This window comes from Ammospiza nelsoni, chromosome 2 (genome assembly GCF_027579445.1).
Source record: "Ammospiza nelsoni isolate bAmmNel1 chromosome 2, bAmmNel1.pri, whole genome shotgun sequence".
Lineage (NCBI taxonomy): Eukaryota > Metazoa > Chordata > Aves > Passeriformes > Passerellidae > Ammospiza > Ammospiza nelsoni.
This window is the reverse complement of record NC_080634.1, coordinates 31,476,089-31,492,769: the sequence shown is the minus strand read 5'-3', so window position 1 is coordinate 31,492,769 and position 16,681 is coordinate 31,476,089. Positions and strand designations below refer to the sequence as shown.

The following is a 16,681-nucleotide window of genomic DNA, read 5'->3' as shown; positions in this document are numbered from 1 at the left end:
TAAGGAAGCATGGCAGTTAAGAACAGCTTTGAAATTTCTCTTATAATTTCTTGTAGTCAAGACTTAGTGGACACTTTTCGATTTTATTTTAAATACCTTCCTTTTTTTTTTTTTTTTTTTACTGAGGTAATTTTAAAATTATGATTTTTCTTATTAGAAACTGTCCAAAGATCTCAAATTTATGCTTTTTCTCCCAGATATATGGGGACAGCTTCTGGTAATTATTTGGAATGGAGATTGAACTGCAAGAAAATCATCAAAATTCTGTTTCAGCCAAGTCTTTTGAGAAAGGAATTCTTGCTGATTGCTTCTGCAGCAACATCAACAAGATCTGACACGTGTGCTGCAGGCATGCTATGAGGCACAGAAGGAGGGAAACACATACACCCATGGGATTTAACTGCATCATACAATCTCCTTTTCCTGGCTCACTAACAGGAAAACTGGGAAAGTAGAAAGTTTTTGCAAGGAATAGTAAAAGGCAGCAGAAACCATCAGGAGCAACAAATGTTATGCTAAAAAAAGGTGTAGCAAACTATTTATCCCTGTCAGAACTATCTGCATGGGACAGAACTTCTCCTCTCCAGGTGCACCAGGCAGTGACCAGGAAGAAGGAATCCCTGGAGACTCAGAGATGGCAACAACTGATGTCACAAGCATGGTCCAGTTGAGCTGAGTGCTCTCCAGGTGACTGGGTTATATAATCCTCAGTGTGACTAAGTGGACTGACATTGGGAATGTGTTAAAATTTGTAGCCAAACTCTTACAGCATCCTGCCTGGACCTGAATGGCACCTGCACAAGGAAATGTTTAGGATAATTGGAGTAATTGGATTAAAAGCATATTAACAATTAACAAGATTAATAAAAGATGTAAAATGGCTTAACTGTGGGATCTGTCAGGCAAAGTTTCTCTTCTAAGGGATAAAAACAGATGCATACAGGATGAAATCCTAGAGAATCAGGATACAGCTGAACTCATTACAAATTTATCTTTCAAACTTTTGAAAAAGCAGGTACAACAGGAGGTTTGTGAGTGGGGTTACAGGCAGCAGTGCTTGTTGCAGTCGGTGTAGCCAGCTGTGTTGGAGTCACCTCTGTGTGTACAAATTTATCTCTCTGGGGGACACAGGCTCACTGCTGCCTGAGCCAGCACTTGGGAAAGCAGCAGTCACATCCACAGGCTCCAGTGGCCCGAAGAGAGGAACCCACAAACCCCAGAGGATGCCTGAGGCAGTGACTCATTGCACCTCTTTAAGTCACACTCTGCAGTATTTTTGACTCCTTGAGAAAAACGTAAGGCAGGATTCCCCTTTGAAGAAATTCTACCAATTCTCCAAAATAGAATTTTTATTCAGTCACTCATTTATTCCTTTTTTTTGCCACGAATATGCTTGGTAAAATCTTCACACTTAAGTTTCCCTGCTCTCCCCCAAATATTTTCTTAACGATTGGCTCGCAGCCCAGTACTCAGGTGTTAAGAAAGACTTCAGGGAGGGGTCACAAACTGTTGTTGGCATTCAGGTTTTTCATTCTTGAGTTAAAGTTACTCATAATTCAGTAAATTAGTAAATTTCAGTAAATTAGTAAACTAGCAAATCAGTAAACCGCTTTGCTAAAAAAAAAAAATAATCAAGATTACAGCCAAAGGAGGGATCCAGGAGCACGTTCCCGATGACATCCAGGACTAAAGGGCGTTATTGCGGTGGGGAGGGAACCGTGGCACAGCTAGAGCGGTTTGGGATTGCAGAGCGCTTCTGTGGGACGGGCAGGGGAGGAACTAAAGGCGGTGAAAGGGGAGGGCTTAGGTGAATGGGGGAGGAACAAACAAGTGCGGCGAAAATGGAGGGTAGGGGGATATAAGGGCCAGTGGCAAGTAAATAGCTTGCTGATCCGGCAGGGACGCCGTGCTCCCGGGAAAACATGCTGGACCGCCCCGCCGAGTCAGCTCTCGGGTTCCCTCCTCGGGAGCTTGCCCTTCCCCGGCCTCGCCATGGCCAAGGGCACGGGCTCCCTGCCGGCCCCCTGCGATCCCACCCCTGCTCTTCCTCCCGGGCCGGCACTCTCCGGGCAGCCAGCGAAGCGAGCCGCACGGCGGGGCCGAGCGAGCGGCAGCCGCGGGGAGCCGGAGCCGGAGCGGAGTGGGGCGGGCCGGAGGGGCGGCGGCGGAAGGGCGGCCCCGCTGCCGCTGCTGCTGCCGCTCCGTGCCCGGGGGGGCGGTGCTGCGGCCACCGGACGCTGCGGAGCGGCGGCACGGCACGGGACGAGGCCAGCATGGGCCGGACGCTCGTGGAGCTGTTTTACGATGTGATCTCCCCGTACTCGTGGCTGGCGTTTGAGGTGAGCGGTGGCACAGGGAGGGAGGCCCTTCCCGGTCTCCGCGGTGCCCGAGCGGCGCTGGCACCCGGCCGGTCCCGCCGCCGCCTCCCGTTCGGAAGGGCCGCTCAAGGGCAGCTCGGCCGGCTGGCTGCAGTCAGCGCCCTTTGCGCCGTGAAGTTAATTTTTCTCTCACCTCTAAGGGGTGCCTGGGCTTCTCCCTCGCGTGTTGAAATCCAGGGACAGCAGGGAAGCGTGTCCGAGCCAAACGGCAGTGCAGGAGTTAGTGCTGAACATTTTGCTTCTGGGGTAGCTTTCATATTTAAAAAGTGCAGGTGTCCTGATCATGACATGAGCCTGACCTTTCCCATACTTACCGCTGCTTAGCCTTGGATAGTCGTGACACGAATAGAGACGCCTCAGTTTTTCTGACATCAGAGTTCTCTGGCAGCATCCAGGAAAGGCTTTAGAAAGACTAGCCCTAATACAATAGGAAAGGATTTATCTGTAGTACTTACTGCCTAAGCTGCACACAGCTCTATAGACATCTCTGACTCTGAATCCCTCACTACTCTTTCACGTTGCAGGCTCTCTGCCGGTACCGGCACATCTGGAATATTGAGCTGCGCTTCCGTCCAGCTTTCCTCGGTGGCATAATGCAACAAACTGGTATGGAGTACAGGGAGATGAGCTCTGCAGGGAGATACCTTCTTCACTAGCAGAGTACTCAGTCTGCAGGCCCTGGGAGTGTGCAGAGCCCACAAAGAGCCAGCTCTGAACTAAGTTATGGCACCACTAACAGATTAACTACAGGACTGTGGAGCCCCAAAGATATTGAGAAATCAGTCACAAGGAATTTCACACTGTTGCAACTACACAGACAGTCTGTGCCAAAGTCCACCTGTTCTAAAATACAATAAATAAATAATAATAATAATAACAATTTGACAGGGAGTGTTTTCCTAGAGTTAGATTTTAAACCAGAATTAATTTGTGGAACACTTCCACTTTGTAATATACAGGAAGGATACAACTATGTCCTGAGACAGTACTTACGGCCTTAATTGGATCACCAAGACTTACAACGCATAAATCATGAATTAACAAGTCTTTACATTGGTTTACCCATGCATTAGGAGTTGTCTAGCTTAAAAGTCATCTGTCTGAATCAACATAAATCCCTGCTAGGACATTTGTACCTTGGTTTAAAACTGATTCAGCTATCCTAAAGGTTTAATCAGTGCAAAACTGAAATAAACCATGTTTAAATCGCAGCATTATCTTTGGAAAAGCCAAGTATGTTTCAGTAAACCAAAATGAAATTATACTATGAAATTAGACTCTTCCTTAGGTATATGTACATATGAGGCATAATTTTTCCAGTGTTAGTTTGTTCAGTATTACTATAATACAGCTGGAAATCTCAACAGAACTTTTTCCTAAAAGGTAACAAGCCGCCAGCAATGTTACCAAAGCGAGGGGAATACTTGCTGAAGGATATGAAAAGGATGGCAAAGTACTACCAGGTGCCTTTACGTATGACCCCAGATGCCTTCCAGCACATCATGGGCACAAGTAAGAGTTTTAGCAGCTATTTCTCATCCCTAGCCCTTCTGGTTCCAGTTCTCCCTACGATGAAGTCCCTGTGTGCAGCCTTTTCCTGAACCTGTGAGCAGGATGAAGTCTGCATTCATAGCCATGAAGGAAATTTCTGGAGAAATGTGGCTGTGAATGATGCTAGCACAGGAGATAACTGTGAATCAACATGAGCTTTCCTGTACAGACTTTGGGTTTCTCAGGACTGGTACAGGGGACATCACACTGCTCTTAGGTAGCAGTCATGCAGACCACACCTGCTCCTGCTGCTGTGCCTTGTCTGAGTGTTCCTCTGTCTCCCACGAATGCAGGCAGCCTGACGGCCATGCGCTTTATCACAGCCATTGACATGACAAACCCACAGTACCTGGAGCCCTTATCCAGGCAGTTCTGGATGCGCTTCTGGTCACAGGTCAGTACTTCATTCAGCCAGCTTCTTGACTCTTTCTGTCACCTTCCCTGTCCTGAATCATTAAAATGTGGAATTCCAGCAAGAGGAAGAAAATGTCTTTTAATGGAAAGTCACAGCAGGAACTTACGGTCACAGTGGTTCAGAAGTCACTGTGGTTCATATCAGAAAACACTTTAATACATTCCTAGATTAGGTGACTTAAGACCTTTTTGGAGGTAATTTCTCCAGCAATTAGTATTGAGTTTATTTTTGTTTGCTTAGAAAACTTGCTTTTAAAAATCCAGAGATGAGCTTTTGTTTCATAAATACTGATTTACTTATTTTATTCTTTTACCAGCATGAAGACATCAGTCAGCCAGAGAACATATTGGCTGTAAGTGTTTCCTTTTTCTTGGTGCTTCTGCATTTCTGATAGATGTTCTTATTGATGACTTTGAGGAAAAATTTATTTAAATTCCCTTGCAGCTCTGTTTGGATTTTTTGGTGTTTTTTTTTCCTCAGAACCAGAATACACCTTTTTTTTTTTGTTAATTCATGTGGCAAGATACTCAGGCTGGACAATGAGTTACCTATTGATACTATGTTATTAAAAGTCATGAAAGTATAAATAGTTTCTGCATTGAGGCGTTGCTGCTCTATGAAATGTTCAGCTGTAATGCAACACTTGGGGAAGGTGACTTTCCTTAGAGTGATGGAGTCAGGTTTTCTGTTAAGCTCAGTCCTATTATGCTCTTTTACTTACCTGGAAATTATACTCCTGATGTTTTTTCTTTTGCCATTTCAATTTTGTTTATTACAGCAAAAGCTGTAATAGCATGTAAGGTAGTATACCAGCAGATTCTCTTGAAGGTCTCTCCTTTCTTCATTATTTTATAAGTTCTTGGAATATGAAGAAAAGAGAGGAGTTGACTGGTGTCTCCTATCCAACATCCCTAGTTGAAATCTGAAGCTTGGAGTCTTGCTGTTCCTCCCCAAGTCTAGTTCTTGCACTTCAGCTTCATCATAGTGTCACTTTTTTACTTAAGTTTCAGCAAAGGTTTGCACTTTGCTTTTTAAGAAGCAAGATTTGAAGGATATAAATAAAGTTATTTTTTATTTAAACATATAATTTAATTAATTAACTATACTTATAGCTTAAGATATAATTTACTCTGGTAGGCAGCCAAGCACCACACAGGTGCTTACTTGCTTCCTCCCACTGCCCAGAAGGACAGGGGAAGAGGAAAGGAAGAATGAAAGCTAGAAAACGTGTGGGTTGAGATAAAATTACTTAATAAACAAAAGAGAACTGGGAGCAGAGTGAAAGAAAACAAAAAATCCCTACACGTAGACTGATGCTCAGCCAGTTCCCAAGAAAAAGTTTAACCTGCCTAAAACCCCTCCTCATCAATTACTGCTGAGCATGGCGTATGGCATGGTCTGTCTCTTGGGTTAGTTCAGGTCATCTCCCAGCCTCTGGTGAAGCCCCACTTTATTCACTGTGGGGGGAGAGTGAGAACCAGAGACTGCCTCGACACTGTGCAAACACCATTCATCAATAGCTAAAATAATTAGGATGTTATCAGCATTGTTTTGGTCACAGATCTGAAACACAAAACCATAGGAGCTGCTGTGAAGCAAAGTAGCTCCATTCCAGCTAGACCCAATACATAAACATATACAGAATATTGTCACATTGTCTCTGAATCCATCATTATTTAAATAAAGCAAGGACATGCAGAACTTCAGCGCTTCATACTCAGAACAATCTCCAATTTAGCCACAGTTTGGCAGTCGATGAGTATCCCTCCCGTGCATCAATGCAGAGAGGGAGGTGTCCCCTTGTCTGCTTGTGTCTGTCTTCATTCACTCCTGCAACAATTACTAGACTTTTCTGGAAATTTGTCATCCAAAGGTGGCTGAGAGGTCCCAGCCAATCATCTGAGTCTTTACAGGTAGATTTATTTTACACATCAGTCAGAAAAATGGTACTTTTAAAACCTGATAATAATTCCTTAGCATTCTTTTACTTCTTCATTTACTCAAAAGCAGCTTCACATAAATTGCTGTATCAGCAATGTGTGGTCTGAATTCTGCCCCAGTCCACTTAAATCCTCTTTCTGCCCTGAAATGGTGAGGACGAGATACTACTTCACAGTGTCAATATTGCACTCTAAACACTGTGGCTACCAAGCATTTTGTTCTAGTCCAGTGGTACACTTGTTTAACCTCCTCTTCAAGCACAGTCAAAAAGAGCTCCTCATTTTCCTGGTGTGTTAGCAGGAGAAGGCACATGAAAATGTTGGTGCTAAACAAAAAAAGTCATTGAAAAAGTCATTAACACCTGCATGTGCAGGATTACTTCTCCATGTGCAATACTGCATTTCTTTCTTTTTTTTCTCTCTTTTCGTGAAATACCTTATTCAAAGAGTACTTGGAAGTCATTGTTACCAGGTAAACACCAGAAGTTTAAATTTGGCTACTTTGTCTCATTCCGGTGTGGCAGAGGCTCAGGGGAGGTGAAAAAGATCCAGCAGTAACACCAGCCACTGTTAAACCTCTGTGATTTGGTGTCTTTCATACAGTGTCACAGATCCCATGTGGCTGCATTTCTGTCTTGGTAGGCTTGTAGTGCGAGATTTTACTTTTCAGAACACCAGTTTGAGTTTTTTTGTAAGTTATCTGATGAGTCATTGTATCTAAGGTTCTTTCATTTTTTTTCTTTGGTTTAGGAACTCCTGGGGAAAAAAAGTGCAGATTTGGGGCTTGGAAGATTTAAAATGTCTCTTCCACTTTGTATCTGAGAGTTGTTAAATGATGAATAGTTTGGGAATACAGCAAGACAGTTGTGCAAGAAGTGCTTCAAGAGTATTTTGAATTTTTTTGTTAACAGACTGAAGATTAAATTAATTATACCAGGGTGAGAATTGAAATATTTACATTTAGAGTATTCTTAATTAAATCATGTTTACACAGATTGCCCGACAGGCTGGGCTCCCAGCAGAGCTCTCCCAGAAGGCACTTGAAATGGCTTCATCCCCTCCAGTGAAGGACCGACTGAAAGACACAACAACTGAAGCACTGAAACATGGGGTGAGATGCTTCCAATGGCACTGGGCTTCACAGCTCTGCATTCCTTCCCCCTTAAGAATACAGGGAAGCAGGGAACAATGAGAGTGATGATTATAGAAAGCACTATATAGACTTCTTGTTTTCCAATGTGTGAAAGCCACCTCACTGTTGCTGGTAGTTTATCTCAGTCATCTGAGAAAACAAGGCTGACCCACTCATTCCAAGGACAGAACCTTTTTTTTACTGAGAGATACCATTTATTGCTACTTGGAATAGAACTGTGGATTAATCAGGTTTTTTTTTATGCTCCTTCAAAAGGGGCACACAGGCTCTGGAGAGTCACCCATTTTCAGATGGCTTCATTAGGCTTATCTTTAAGAATGAAGAAGGTAAAAAGAAGGGGAGGAAAAAAAGTAAAAAGTTGTTGGGATTTATTCCTGAAGATTGGTGATATGACTGCAAGAAATTCTCCCATTATAACATTCTCTGTTTCATCTCCATGGTGTCAATAGGCATTTGGGATGCCTGCTGTTGTGGCACATTATGATGGGAAACCTCATCTGTTTTTTGGCTCTGATCGTTTAGAGCTGCTAGGCAGCATTATAGGTGAGTCTACCTCATTTCATCACTTTGGTTTCATGCTTTCACCCTCTTGGAACAAAATAAGTAATGCAGCTGAGTAAAACACTCCTAAGGGCTTTCAAATATTAAATAATGTTGGTTATCCTTATCCTGGAATGAAACTGCTGACTGAAATCTGTCCCAGTACACTTAAAATGACCAAATGATCCTTTTCCAGACCAGAAGTAACTCGAGTTCTCTCTCTCACACCCTCTCTTGGTGTGTTTCAAGGCTTTGTGCTCCATGCGCCATTCTCAAAATATCCGTATGTAACCTTTTGGTACTGGACCGTAGACCTTGGCTAAGATTATGACTATGGCTGGTACTGCTTTTTTTTTGTTGTTGTTGTTGTTCTAACATTTTCATTTTATATCTGTTCCTTCTTATTAAGAGCACATTATTACAGCTCCCCAGTCCATAACTTGTGTCTACCTACACAGCTGTTTAGGTTGTTCATATATTGACCATCCTTCTTTTCATTTTTCTATTAACAGAATACACACTTTAAATTCTTTAAGAGATTGAAGTAGGTTGTGATAAAAAAATAAAACTAAAGTTACCTTTTTTTATGAGTTACAGGGCATTTGACTATTCATCTCAAGATCTGGCACTTGAGAGAGTGTCTCTAGAAAGAGTTATGCACACAATTAGCTCATGCATTTGTGGAAAACATTCAACAGAAAGTATTAATTAATGCAAATTAGTATTAGTCATAAGCTTAAGCAGAATGGAAATTTTTTGAGGTTTTCTTTTTTAGTGTTCTGGATGAGTTTCTGATTCTGTAAAATATTCCTGATGAACATGAGAGTGAGGAAGAAGAGTACCCAACACTCACTACAGCAGTCACTAATACTGACTGGAATGCTGTGGCCTGATTTCTAGTCTCAACTCCAAGGACTTAATCATATTTTCTTTTTGATTCTCTGACTCTGCAGCCTTGCACCCTTTTTTGCTTTTTTTTAACCCCCACTCCCCCCTGCAAAATGAGTCCTAAAAAGAACTGATTTCTCCCTCATGTAAAATATCCCTGACCTGCAGAACGTCTCATCTGTAATGGAGGAAAATAATTCTTCTGCACAGTTTCAGTTGTGACTAGACAGTGAAAGATTTATGGAGCTGGCTGTAGCACACCAAACAAGATATATATCTGTATTCCATCACCAGTAGCTACCCTTCACCTACTGTTCAGAGTAGGAACAATAATCCTGCTGCAGAAAAATAACCCCCCAATTACTTGTATGGATCACATTTTAACGTTTCTCTTTTGTGCTGGTTTGTCTTGCAGGTGAAAAGTGGCTGGGACCAGTTCCAAGCCCTAAGTTGTGAAAAGTCCTGGGGAAATATGTAGGAAGGAAAATATATATGTCAGTCTTCAGTGGTTATCTGAATGTATTCAATTTTATGGAGAGATGCCTTTCTCATCCTTAACAGTTAACTTTACTGCTTGGTCTCATCTGTAATTTTGAAAAATATCAAGGTTTGCCAGTATTACCAGCCTGGTGAGGTGTTTACCAATACAAATGTGCTTCCTTTCTTTCCACAGATCAAAGATTAACATTAAAGATTTAACTTCTTGCAGAGTGAACATTCTTCTTCCCTGGTTGGTTTTCTTTCCTTTACCCTGAACACGTGAGGATTATGCAGTTACTGGACTGTGATCTCCGGGTTTCTTATGTCTTCCTGCTTGTCCTTTACAAACACACACACACACATAAAACCTAAGAGAAGCTGGCCACATTTTCTTTTATTTTAAGTCCAGTGTACTACATAGACATAAGAAGCACAGGTTAAGATATTAATGCTTCCTTTTACTTTGCATCATGGCAGCTGGGAAAGACACAATTCAAGCCTAAAGAAGAGCCTAGCGAGCCAATCAAGTATTTTAAAAGGAACTGTCCCCATCCTGGACAATATGTGATACACCTGCAGCGACTGATGTTTGAGGAAACCACCATACACATGCAACCCCAAACCTTGCAGGGGTTTTTAACTAATCCAGGTTTTACAGGAATGTCTTTGGAGGATGGTTGTGAACACCACTGTAGGTTCAGCTGGTAACTGAAGTAGACTCTGTTTTGCTTCCTCAAGGATGCCCTAATTGCTGCCTATCCAAAGGTGATTTGGATATGGCTGTGAGGGACTTCCAAGCATGTCGTCTGCAGAGGGAAAGGTATGCAAACAATTAAAATAAGAAACTTCACATGGAAAGTGTTTGAGCTTGGCCCTGTATTGGCTGAATTGGAATGACACACAGAAATTTGATTTATAGGAAGTTTGATTTCACAATGATTCCACACTCTGATGCATCACTGAATGAAACAGCAGCAGCTGGAATTCCCTTTTTTGTCTTTTTCTGAACTTTAGCATAAAGCACATTCACGTATTTTCACTTGAACAGCAAATCCTAGAACAAAGGATCAGAAAAAAAATCTGTATCCTTCATGTTCTTACACCTCTGAGTGTTGTGGGAGTATCATTTGTTCCCCCACCCACAATTTTTACTTCTCTCAGCTCTTCAGGAAGTACCCTAGGATTGGAGGAGTCCTTCCTCCTTTTTACCAGTGCACCCATTAGTCTTTGGGCAAATTCAGCCTGGAACTTAAGGAAAACTTTGTGAGAGATAAGAGGAGTTAGAATGACAAGGAGGTTACCATGGATGTGGCTGCCATAGGTTTCTTTGAGTCCCTTGAAGCCATGTTACAGAAATTTTTTACCGTTTCTCCCCTGAAACTTGCTAGCCTCCAATCTGTGCTATCAAACTGATTCAGAGGTTGTGATAAAATGGAATGACTAAAACATCACTTTAAGCCAGTAGCGCTATCTCAGGAGTGGGTAAAATGCCCTTTTGTGGGAAATAATGTGCTCTGGTAAGGAGCTGGTGAGAATTCAAAGAACACCTGGAAATAATGTCAGTGAAAAGCAGGGTCTCATGAAACTTTGTTCTTTGAGCCGGATCAACTGGAAAATAACCAGCCTTTGTGGCAGAATGTTGTTGATTTGGCAGATGAACCAAAAGACATGGATCCTACAGACTGCAATATATTTAATGAAATTATTTTAAATGCTCTTTGACCTACTTCAAATCAGTGGAAATTACATGCTCAAAACCTTAGGTACTAAAATCATACTTGAGTACTACTGAGATACATTGTTTATTGCCTATAATAGCCACCAGTAAATGCAAAACCACTGCCTTTGCCTTTTCTATCAGTGAGTTTGCAGATTGTTGCAATTCTGACTCTCTACCTATTCTGAGCAAAATGTGCCTGTTTGGGAGCAGAACATTGAGGGAGTTCTGCCCCTCATTTACACAGCCTTGTTCCTGTGTTACAGAGCCGTGCTGTGAGCACAAGCTCTTGGCAAAAGCTCTGGGGATGACCCCAGAGAACAGTGGCTGCCAGCTGCACTGCCACGCTCAGTTCTGATCTCTGCTGTAGCGCACACTGAAGCAGCCTCAGCGGCGAGTATCAGCTCCCCTCTCTGATCTGCAGTGGCAACAGTGGCCACCACCTCATGGGGCTGAACTGTGCACCTGACTGCTCTGAATGCCACAAGGTGGCAGGGCAGCTAAAACTTGAGCGCTGAGGATCTGAACAGAAACAGTAAGAACTACCAGCTATTTAGGAATGTTTAGGAATAGCTGGAAGAATTTTCATCCATAAAGGTGATCCTCTTCTACTCAGCTGCGTACCAAACTAGTTCCTGAGAGCCTCACATCCCCACCATTTTCAAGGCAGCTGTTTAGTGTCAGACCAGAGAAGATACTGGGCAAGGAAAGGGACATTGAGCAAAAAGACTCAACAACACAGACAAAACTGGACTATGAATTCTAGGGAACAATCCTGAAGTGGTGTTCCCATTTTCCCTCATCAGGAAATCAATCCCACTTCCCATGTCTGGAAAAGCTGTGAAACTGGCTTGGCAAGTAGGTCCCGCCAATGCTAGGCTGAAAGCAAATAAGGAAGTGTACAGATAGGCACAACATCAGAAAATGAGCAACAAAAAGGGGTTCTGCAAAGTAATGAAACTATTATAAAAAGCAGAGGTTAGGCACAGAGAAAGGTATGTTGTATCTGAGCAAAGGAAACTGAACAATGAAAGACAAAGAAGAGGATGAAACTGTGCCTAGATTAGGGTAGAGAACAGAATCTCAATGGGAAATGCTGTTCCCTGAGAGGGAGGAGGCAGCCGGGAAAGGGAGTGCTTCGGTAAATCAGACAGGCCAGAGTCACTTGCCATGGAAGATTGCTTGGGGAGGAAGGTAAAGGACTAACTCTGTTTCCTGAGAAGCTGTACAGCACTTGCTGCACTGTCTCAGAGAGGCAGGGATGGCCAGGGGCCTGTGGCTCTCCTCCCCCGTGTCCATTACCTGTGCTCCTCACCGTGTGTGCAGCAGACAGTGCTCCAGCGCTGACATCACACACAGCACAAAATGGAGGCCTGCAGAACAAGGCACCACTTTAACCTCCCCCTGCAAATGCCTTCCTACTGCCCTTTCAACCCTCAGCAAGCAACACCTAAATCAAGCCTCTCTTTTCTCCCGTCCTTATCTCTGTGCAAATGAGAAGAAAACATTTTATTAAAGCACTTACTGGATTATGGTGCTGAGCCTCTGCTTTGTTGCCTTTTCCTTTTCCAGTGGAGCCAGCAACACTGCTGGAAGGAAGCAACCTGCTTCCTAGAAGGGAACCAAGCACAGAACAATACAAAAATAATCAAGAGGGTATCCCAGGAGCTGCACACATAGCTGGTTTTACTCCGAAGTTTTCACAGATCTGTGGCTCATCCACAGATAAAGAGTGAAAGGAGTGTACCTGTGCCCAAATTGACTAGGTTTACCTTCTACCTGTCTACTTGTTTCTCATTCCAGCTCAAAACATGAGGAAAGTGACTGCTTTAATTTCATTTAAAAATAGTCACCAGCCACTGCTTCCAGACAATCTGAATGCCTTATTCTCAAGGATACACATTTGTGAAGCAGACTCCAATCTTACGCTCTCACAGTGTTTCTCTTCCTTCTCCCTCTGACCCCTCCCTTGAGATTCCCATATCTGACCTCAGGGTTTAAGGAATTTGCCTCTCATCACATATCAACACCATGGCAAAACCAGGGATTAAATGCTTGCAAAATTCACAAATTAAAAGCATTCTTTTGCTTTCTGTAATCAGCTTATATTTACCATACACATTTCTCAAAAAATGAGTAAGATGTCTTTAACATAATAGCCTTCTTAAACCATTCTATGCTTACTCTTAGATGATCCTCCATTCTATCCATTCTATGGTTAAAATTACTAAATATGCTAATTTCTAACCAGTACAGTTTGTGAGAGTTTATGCATAGCTACATCACAACATAAATCTCTATTATAAAATACTAAATCTTTTCTTTAAATCAGAGGAAAAATGGAAAGAGTTTGAATTAAAGAGTTTAGCGTGGAATGTGCTAAGGGGTAGAATGGACAGGTGAATACCTCTGATGGCATATCTAACCATCATTCAATCAGGAAAATGAAGAAAGCTAATGAGGGATTCCTGCTAAGATGGTAAGCTCAGATGCTTTTCCCAGGAACACTTCTTTCTTTCTTTTTTCTTTTTTTTTTTTACTTATATGTGATCACACCAGTATTTTCTAGGAAACAGATAAGATGCAATTATTGTTTCAGCACTTTTTCCAAGGTAGACTATCCCCTTTCCCAGTGCCATTATGTAATTTAAAACTGAGATTTAAATCAAAATTGGTAAATCACTGCCTAATGCTGCTAAACTGTGGTTTTAAACAATATGAATTTACAATATGAGGGTTCTTCTCTATTTTGTATATATCCCAGTTCCACTATGCTAAAATTTAATAATGATGTATGTTTTTTGTAGGAAGTTACTAACAGGCCAACTAACTAAATAAAAATATACCTAACAGTACTGGTAGTGTCTATGTGTTGAGGAGATATAACGTTATAGCTGAATTTTTATCCTGCCCTTGAGGCTAGGGAGAAAGTCACCTCTGCCTCATGTGACACGCACTGGCACATGAGACATGTTGGTACTTTAAAGCCAAGTCAGAAAACATTTTGGCAAAGGCAGTTCTCTATGTCGTCATCTGGAAGCATAATGACCACAGACCAACTTTTTTTTTTTTCCTGTAACTTTGCTCTCTCAATCTGAAAGGCAAATTGAAGAAGCCAAGAATGTGTACATGGGTCAGGAATGTTGGATTTATTCAGCGTAGGATCTAGACTCACAGTGGGCTTGTCTTAGGTTTCTCCATTAAAGAAAATTTGTTTGGTCTGATTTTACACAGTGCATTAACTTTGGCTGAATACTTACTAAATAACTTAATAAAGGGCAAAACTATACCACCAGGATATTGCTCTCTGTCCCCAGGGTTGTAAAACCTAAAAATTACATTGAACTAAACATTGCATTCTCTGTAATGATTATTCTCAGCGATGCATATTAATGCATCTCATATACTGTAAGATAATAGAGTCAGCAGAGAAAGTATCTGTGAAGAGCAGAAGGGGCCAATGGAAAGCATCCCTGCCTCCAACATCCACAACAAAAGAGGAATATCTGATAGAACAGAGATTTCTGCAGAATATCTGACAGTATCACATCTTCAGTGCTGTTGCTCAAATACAGACAGTTTTATGCAGGGATCTGTCTGATGGCCATTCTTGATATCTCATATATGGCAGCTGTGGAGAATGAGACCTAACTCTATTCTCAAATTAAGTTGACTCCACTTTCTGACCCTCGTAATCTTTACAAACAATCCTTTCTCACACAATTCCTATAAAGATTTCAGGGTTCATTTCAACCAACTCTCTTCCTTGCCATACACATAATCCCTAGTATCTCTTACCATCTGAACATGCTCTTATTCCAGTCTTCCAGCAACAAATGTTAAATGTTTTGCCTTTCACAGTTTCTAATGACTTCCCAAACTCAAAAGCTTAGTCTTTTCAATCATACTTTCCCAAAATCTTACATAGCCCCCTTCTCTAAACCACACTGAAACTGATTTAAACTTTCCCTAATTTTAGCTTAAGGCCGATGCTCAACAAGAAATGCTTCAATCCAAACCAGTTCATTTTAACAAAAGTGAAATACAACTGCAAACAGGGTCTGAGATCAGGGCAGATGATCAAGCTCCACAGCAGGAAACACAACAGGTATCCCTGCCACAGGACTGAAGAGAACTTCTAAGGATTATAATCATCACTGCACTGAATAGATGATTATAGTGAATGGATCCAAGTACCACTGAATGGATCATTATAGTGAATGGATCCAAGCTGAGTTTAATCAACTACATCTGAGCTTTAATCAAGTACTAGACTAAGAGCCCAACCTTGACAAAAAAACTCCGAGTACAGGTTGGCTTCCTGCTTACCCACCTTCTTAGGAGCATACTGCTTTGTTCAGGAAGCAGTTCCTATAATCCCATATCCAAACTATCTAGTTTATACAGGGACTGCATTCAGAAATGCAACCATAGTTCTCCACAGAAAAAACATGAACTCTTTAATTCTTTGCAGTCTACTGTAACTCCTTTTGCAGTATGTACAGCACTATTTATTCATGGCACTGAAGAATTCTTTCCCAATTAAACTTTGCATGGCAGCTGCTCTCCCCATTTTTCTGGGCTATCATCTACCTGTGCTTCTAAAATATTAAGTACAGCATACAAAAGATTTGGCTCAACCTCTCATATGCTTCTAGAAGCATAAGCAGAGGGTTTTTTCTATTTTTCTTTCTTTTTTACCTGGTGAGCTAGAAGTACTGGGTGTGCAGTCACTGTCATCCAGCCACATACTCTGAACCATTGAATCCTGTTTTGGAGGGCCCTTAAGTGAGCACGTCAGCTCCTAGAGAGGGCAAAGAAGATGTGTTTTAATAATGCACCTGGTAAAAATTCAGGGAGGGTAGCCTCTGTTTGTTAGAGATCATACACCCACCCTGTCATTCTCCTCTTCCTCAGATGTTCCATTTTCCCTCAATCCACTACAACAACTGCTTACACTGGATGATGAACGTGAGAGTGGCTGCATCACACAGTATCCTGAAGTCTGACTCCTGAGCACTCTGTGAAATGCAAGCATTCAACATGATCATGCTTATTGTTACACATAGGCTTAACTTCTTGAGGCATAGCTTTATTATGTTGCAGTCAGAAACAGTAAGAATATATTATTAATCCACAGCTAGTTTTTCCACCTAGGAACAGAATTCAGGTGAACTGGCATGCATACCTTAATTTCTTGTTGCTACATCACTTAGGAGAAACAGCAATTCTCTGTCTCCATTCTGGATAACTGTATGAAAGGACAAGTCTGAATGAATTTTTAAGTCACAGACCTAAGTGTAATAAAGTGGAGTGACTCAAATCACCTGTATTTAAGTATTAAATACATCTAGATATTCATTAAAATCAACAGATGCCCTATTGTGGATATCAGAGATTTTAAGAGCCTAAATACAGAAGGAAGAGGTGTTAAACTGAGTATGAAGAGCAGGTGCAGTCCAGTCTAGGCCACCCATTTCCACAGGTGGTCTCAGGCGATCGTGTTTTGTGATGTGAAATTCCAGGCAGAACAAAGGGACCATAAAAAGCATACTCTTCATGTCATAGAGCTTATAAATTGTTACTGCTGTTTTCTGTATAGCTGTAACAGGAGGAAGC

At 41.8% G+C, this 16,681-nt stretch overlaps 2 protein-coding genes across 4 annotated transcripts in view; one reads left to right on the top strand and one right to left on the bottom strand.

Annotated features, from left to right (window-relative positions):
• Positions 1-2,173: 2,173 nt before the first annotated feature.
• GSTK1 (glutathione S-transferase kappa 1) lies at positions 2,174-9,580 on the top strand. The gene is made up of 8 exons (XM_059493534.1): positions 2,174-2,339; positions 2,903-2,984; positions 3,762-3,890; positions 4,223-4,323; positions 4,661-4,696; positions 7,279-7,395; positions 7,887-7,980; positions 9,281-9,580. The coding sequence occupies exons 1-8, from the start codon at positions 2,274-2,276 to the stop codon at positions 9,319-9,321; spliced, it is 666 nt and encodes a 221-aa protein (XP_059349517.1). The 5' UTR covers positions 2,174-2,273; the 3' UTR covers positions 9,322-9,580.
• A 152-nt stretch (positions 9,581-9,732) lies between these two features.
• LOC132087384 (rap1 GTPase-activating protein 1-like) overlaps positions 9,733-16,681 on the bottom strand; it is a 40,540-nt gene continuing 33,591 nt past the window's right edge. For all 3 annotated transcript variants that reach the window (XM_059493531.1, XM_059493532.1, XM_059493533.1), the window contains 5 exons: positions 15,957-16,083; positions 15,764-15,866; positions 12,588-12,673; positions 12,365-12,435; positions 9,733-10,151 (listed from right to left, as the gene is read on the bottom strand). In XM_059493531.1, coding sequence (XP_059349514.1) covers positions 12,412-12,435; positions 12,588-12,673; positions 15,764-15,866; positions 15,957-16,083 — 340 coding nt within the window. In that variant the 3' untranslated portion in view covers positions 9,733-10,151; positions 12,365-12,411. The remainder of the gene's footprint in view (positions 10,152-12,364; positions 12,436-12,587; positions 12,674-15,763; positions 15,867-15,956; positions 16,084-16,681) is intronic.

Bases quoted from the DNA above. Each gene is read 5' to 3' on its own strand.
- GSTK1 (XM_059493534.1), top strand. From the start codon at position 2,274: ATGGGCCGGACGCTCGTGGAGCTGTTTTACGATGTGATCTCCCCGTAC. The intron at 4,697-7,278 runs GTAAGTGTTTCC...ATGTTTACACAG, and splicing joins AGCCAGAGAACATATTGGCT to ATTGCCCGACAGGCTGGGCT. The intron at 7,396-7,886 runs GTGAGATGCTTC...TGGTGTCAATAG, and splicing joins CTGAAGCACTGAAACATGGG to GCATTTGGGATGCCTGCTGT.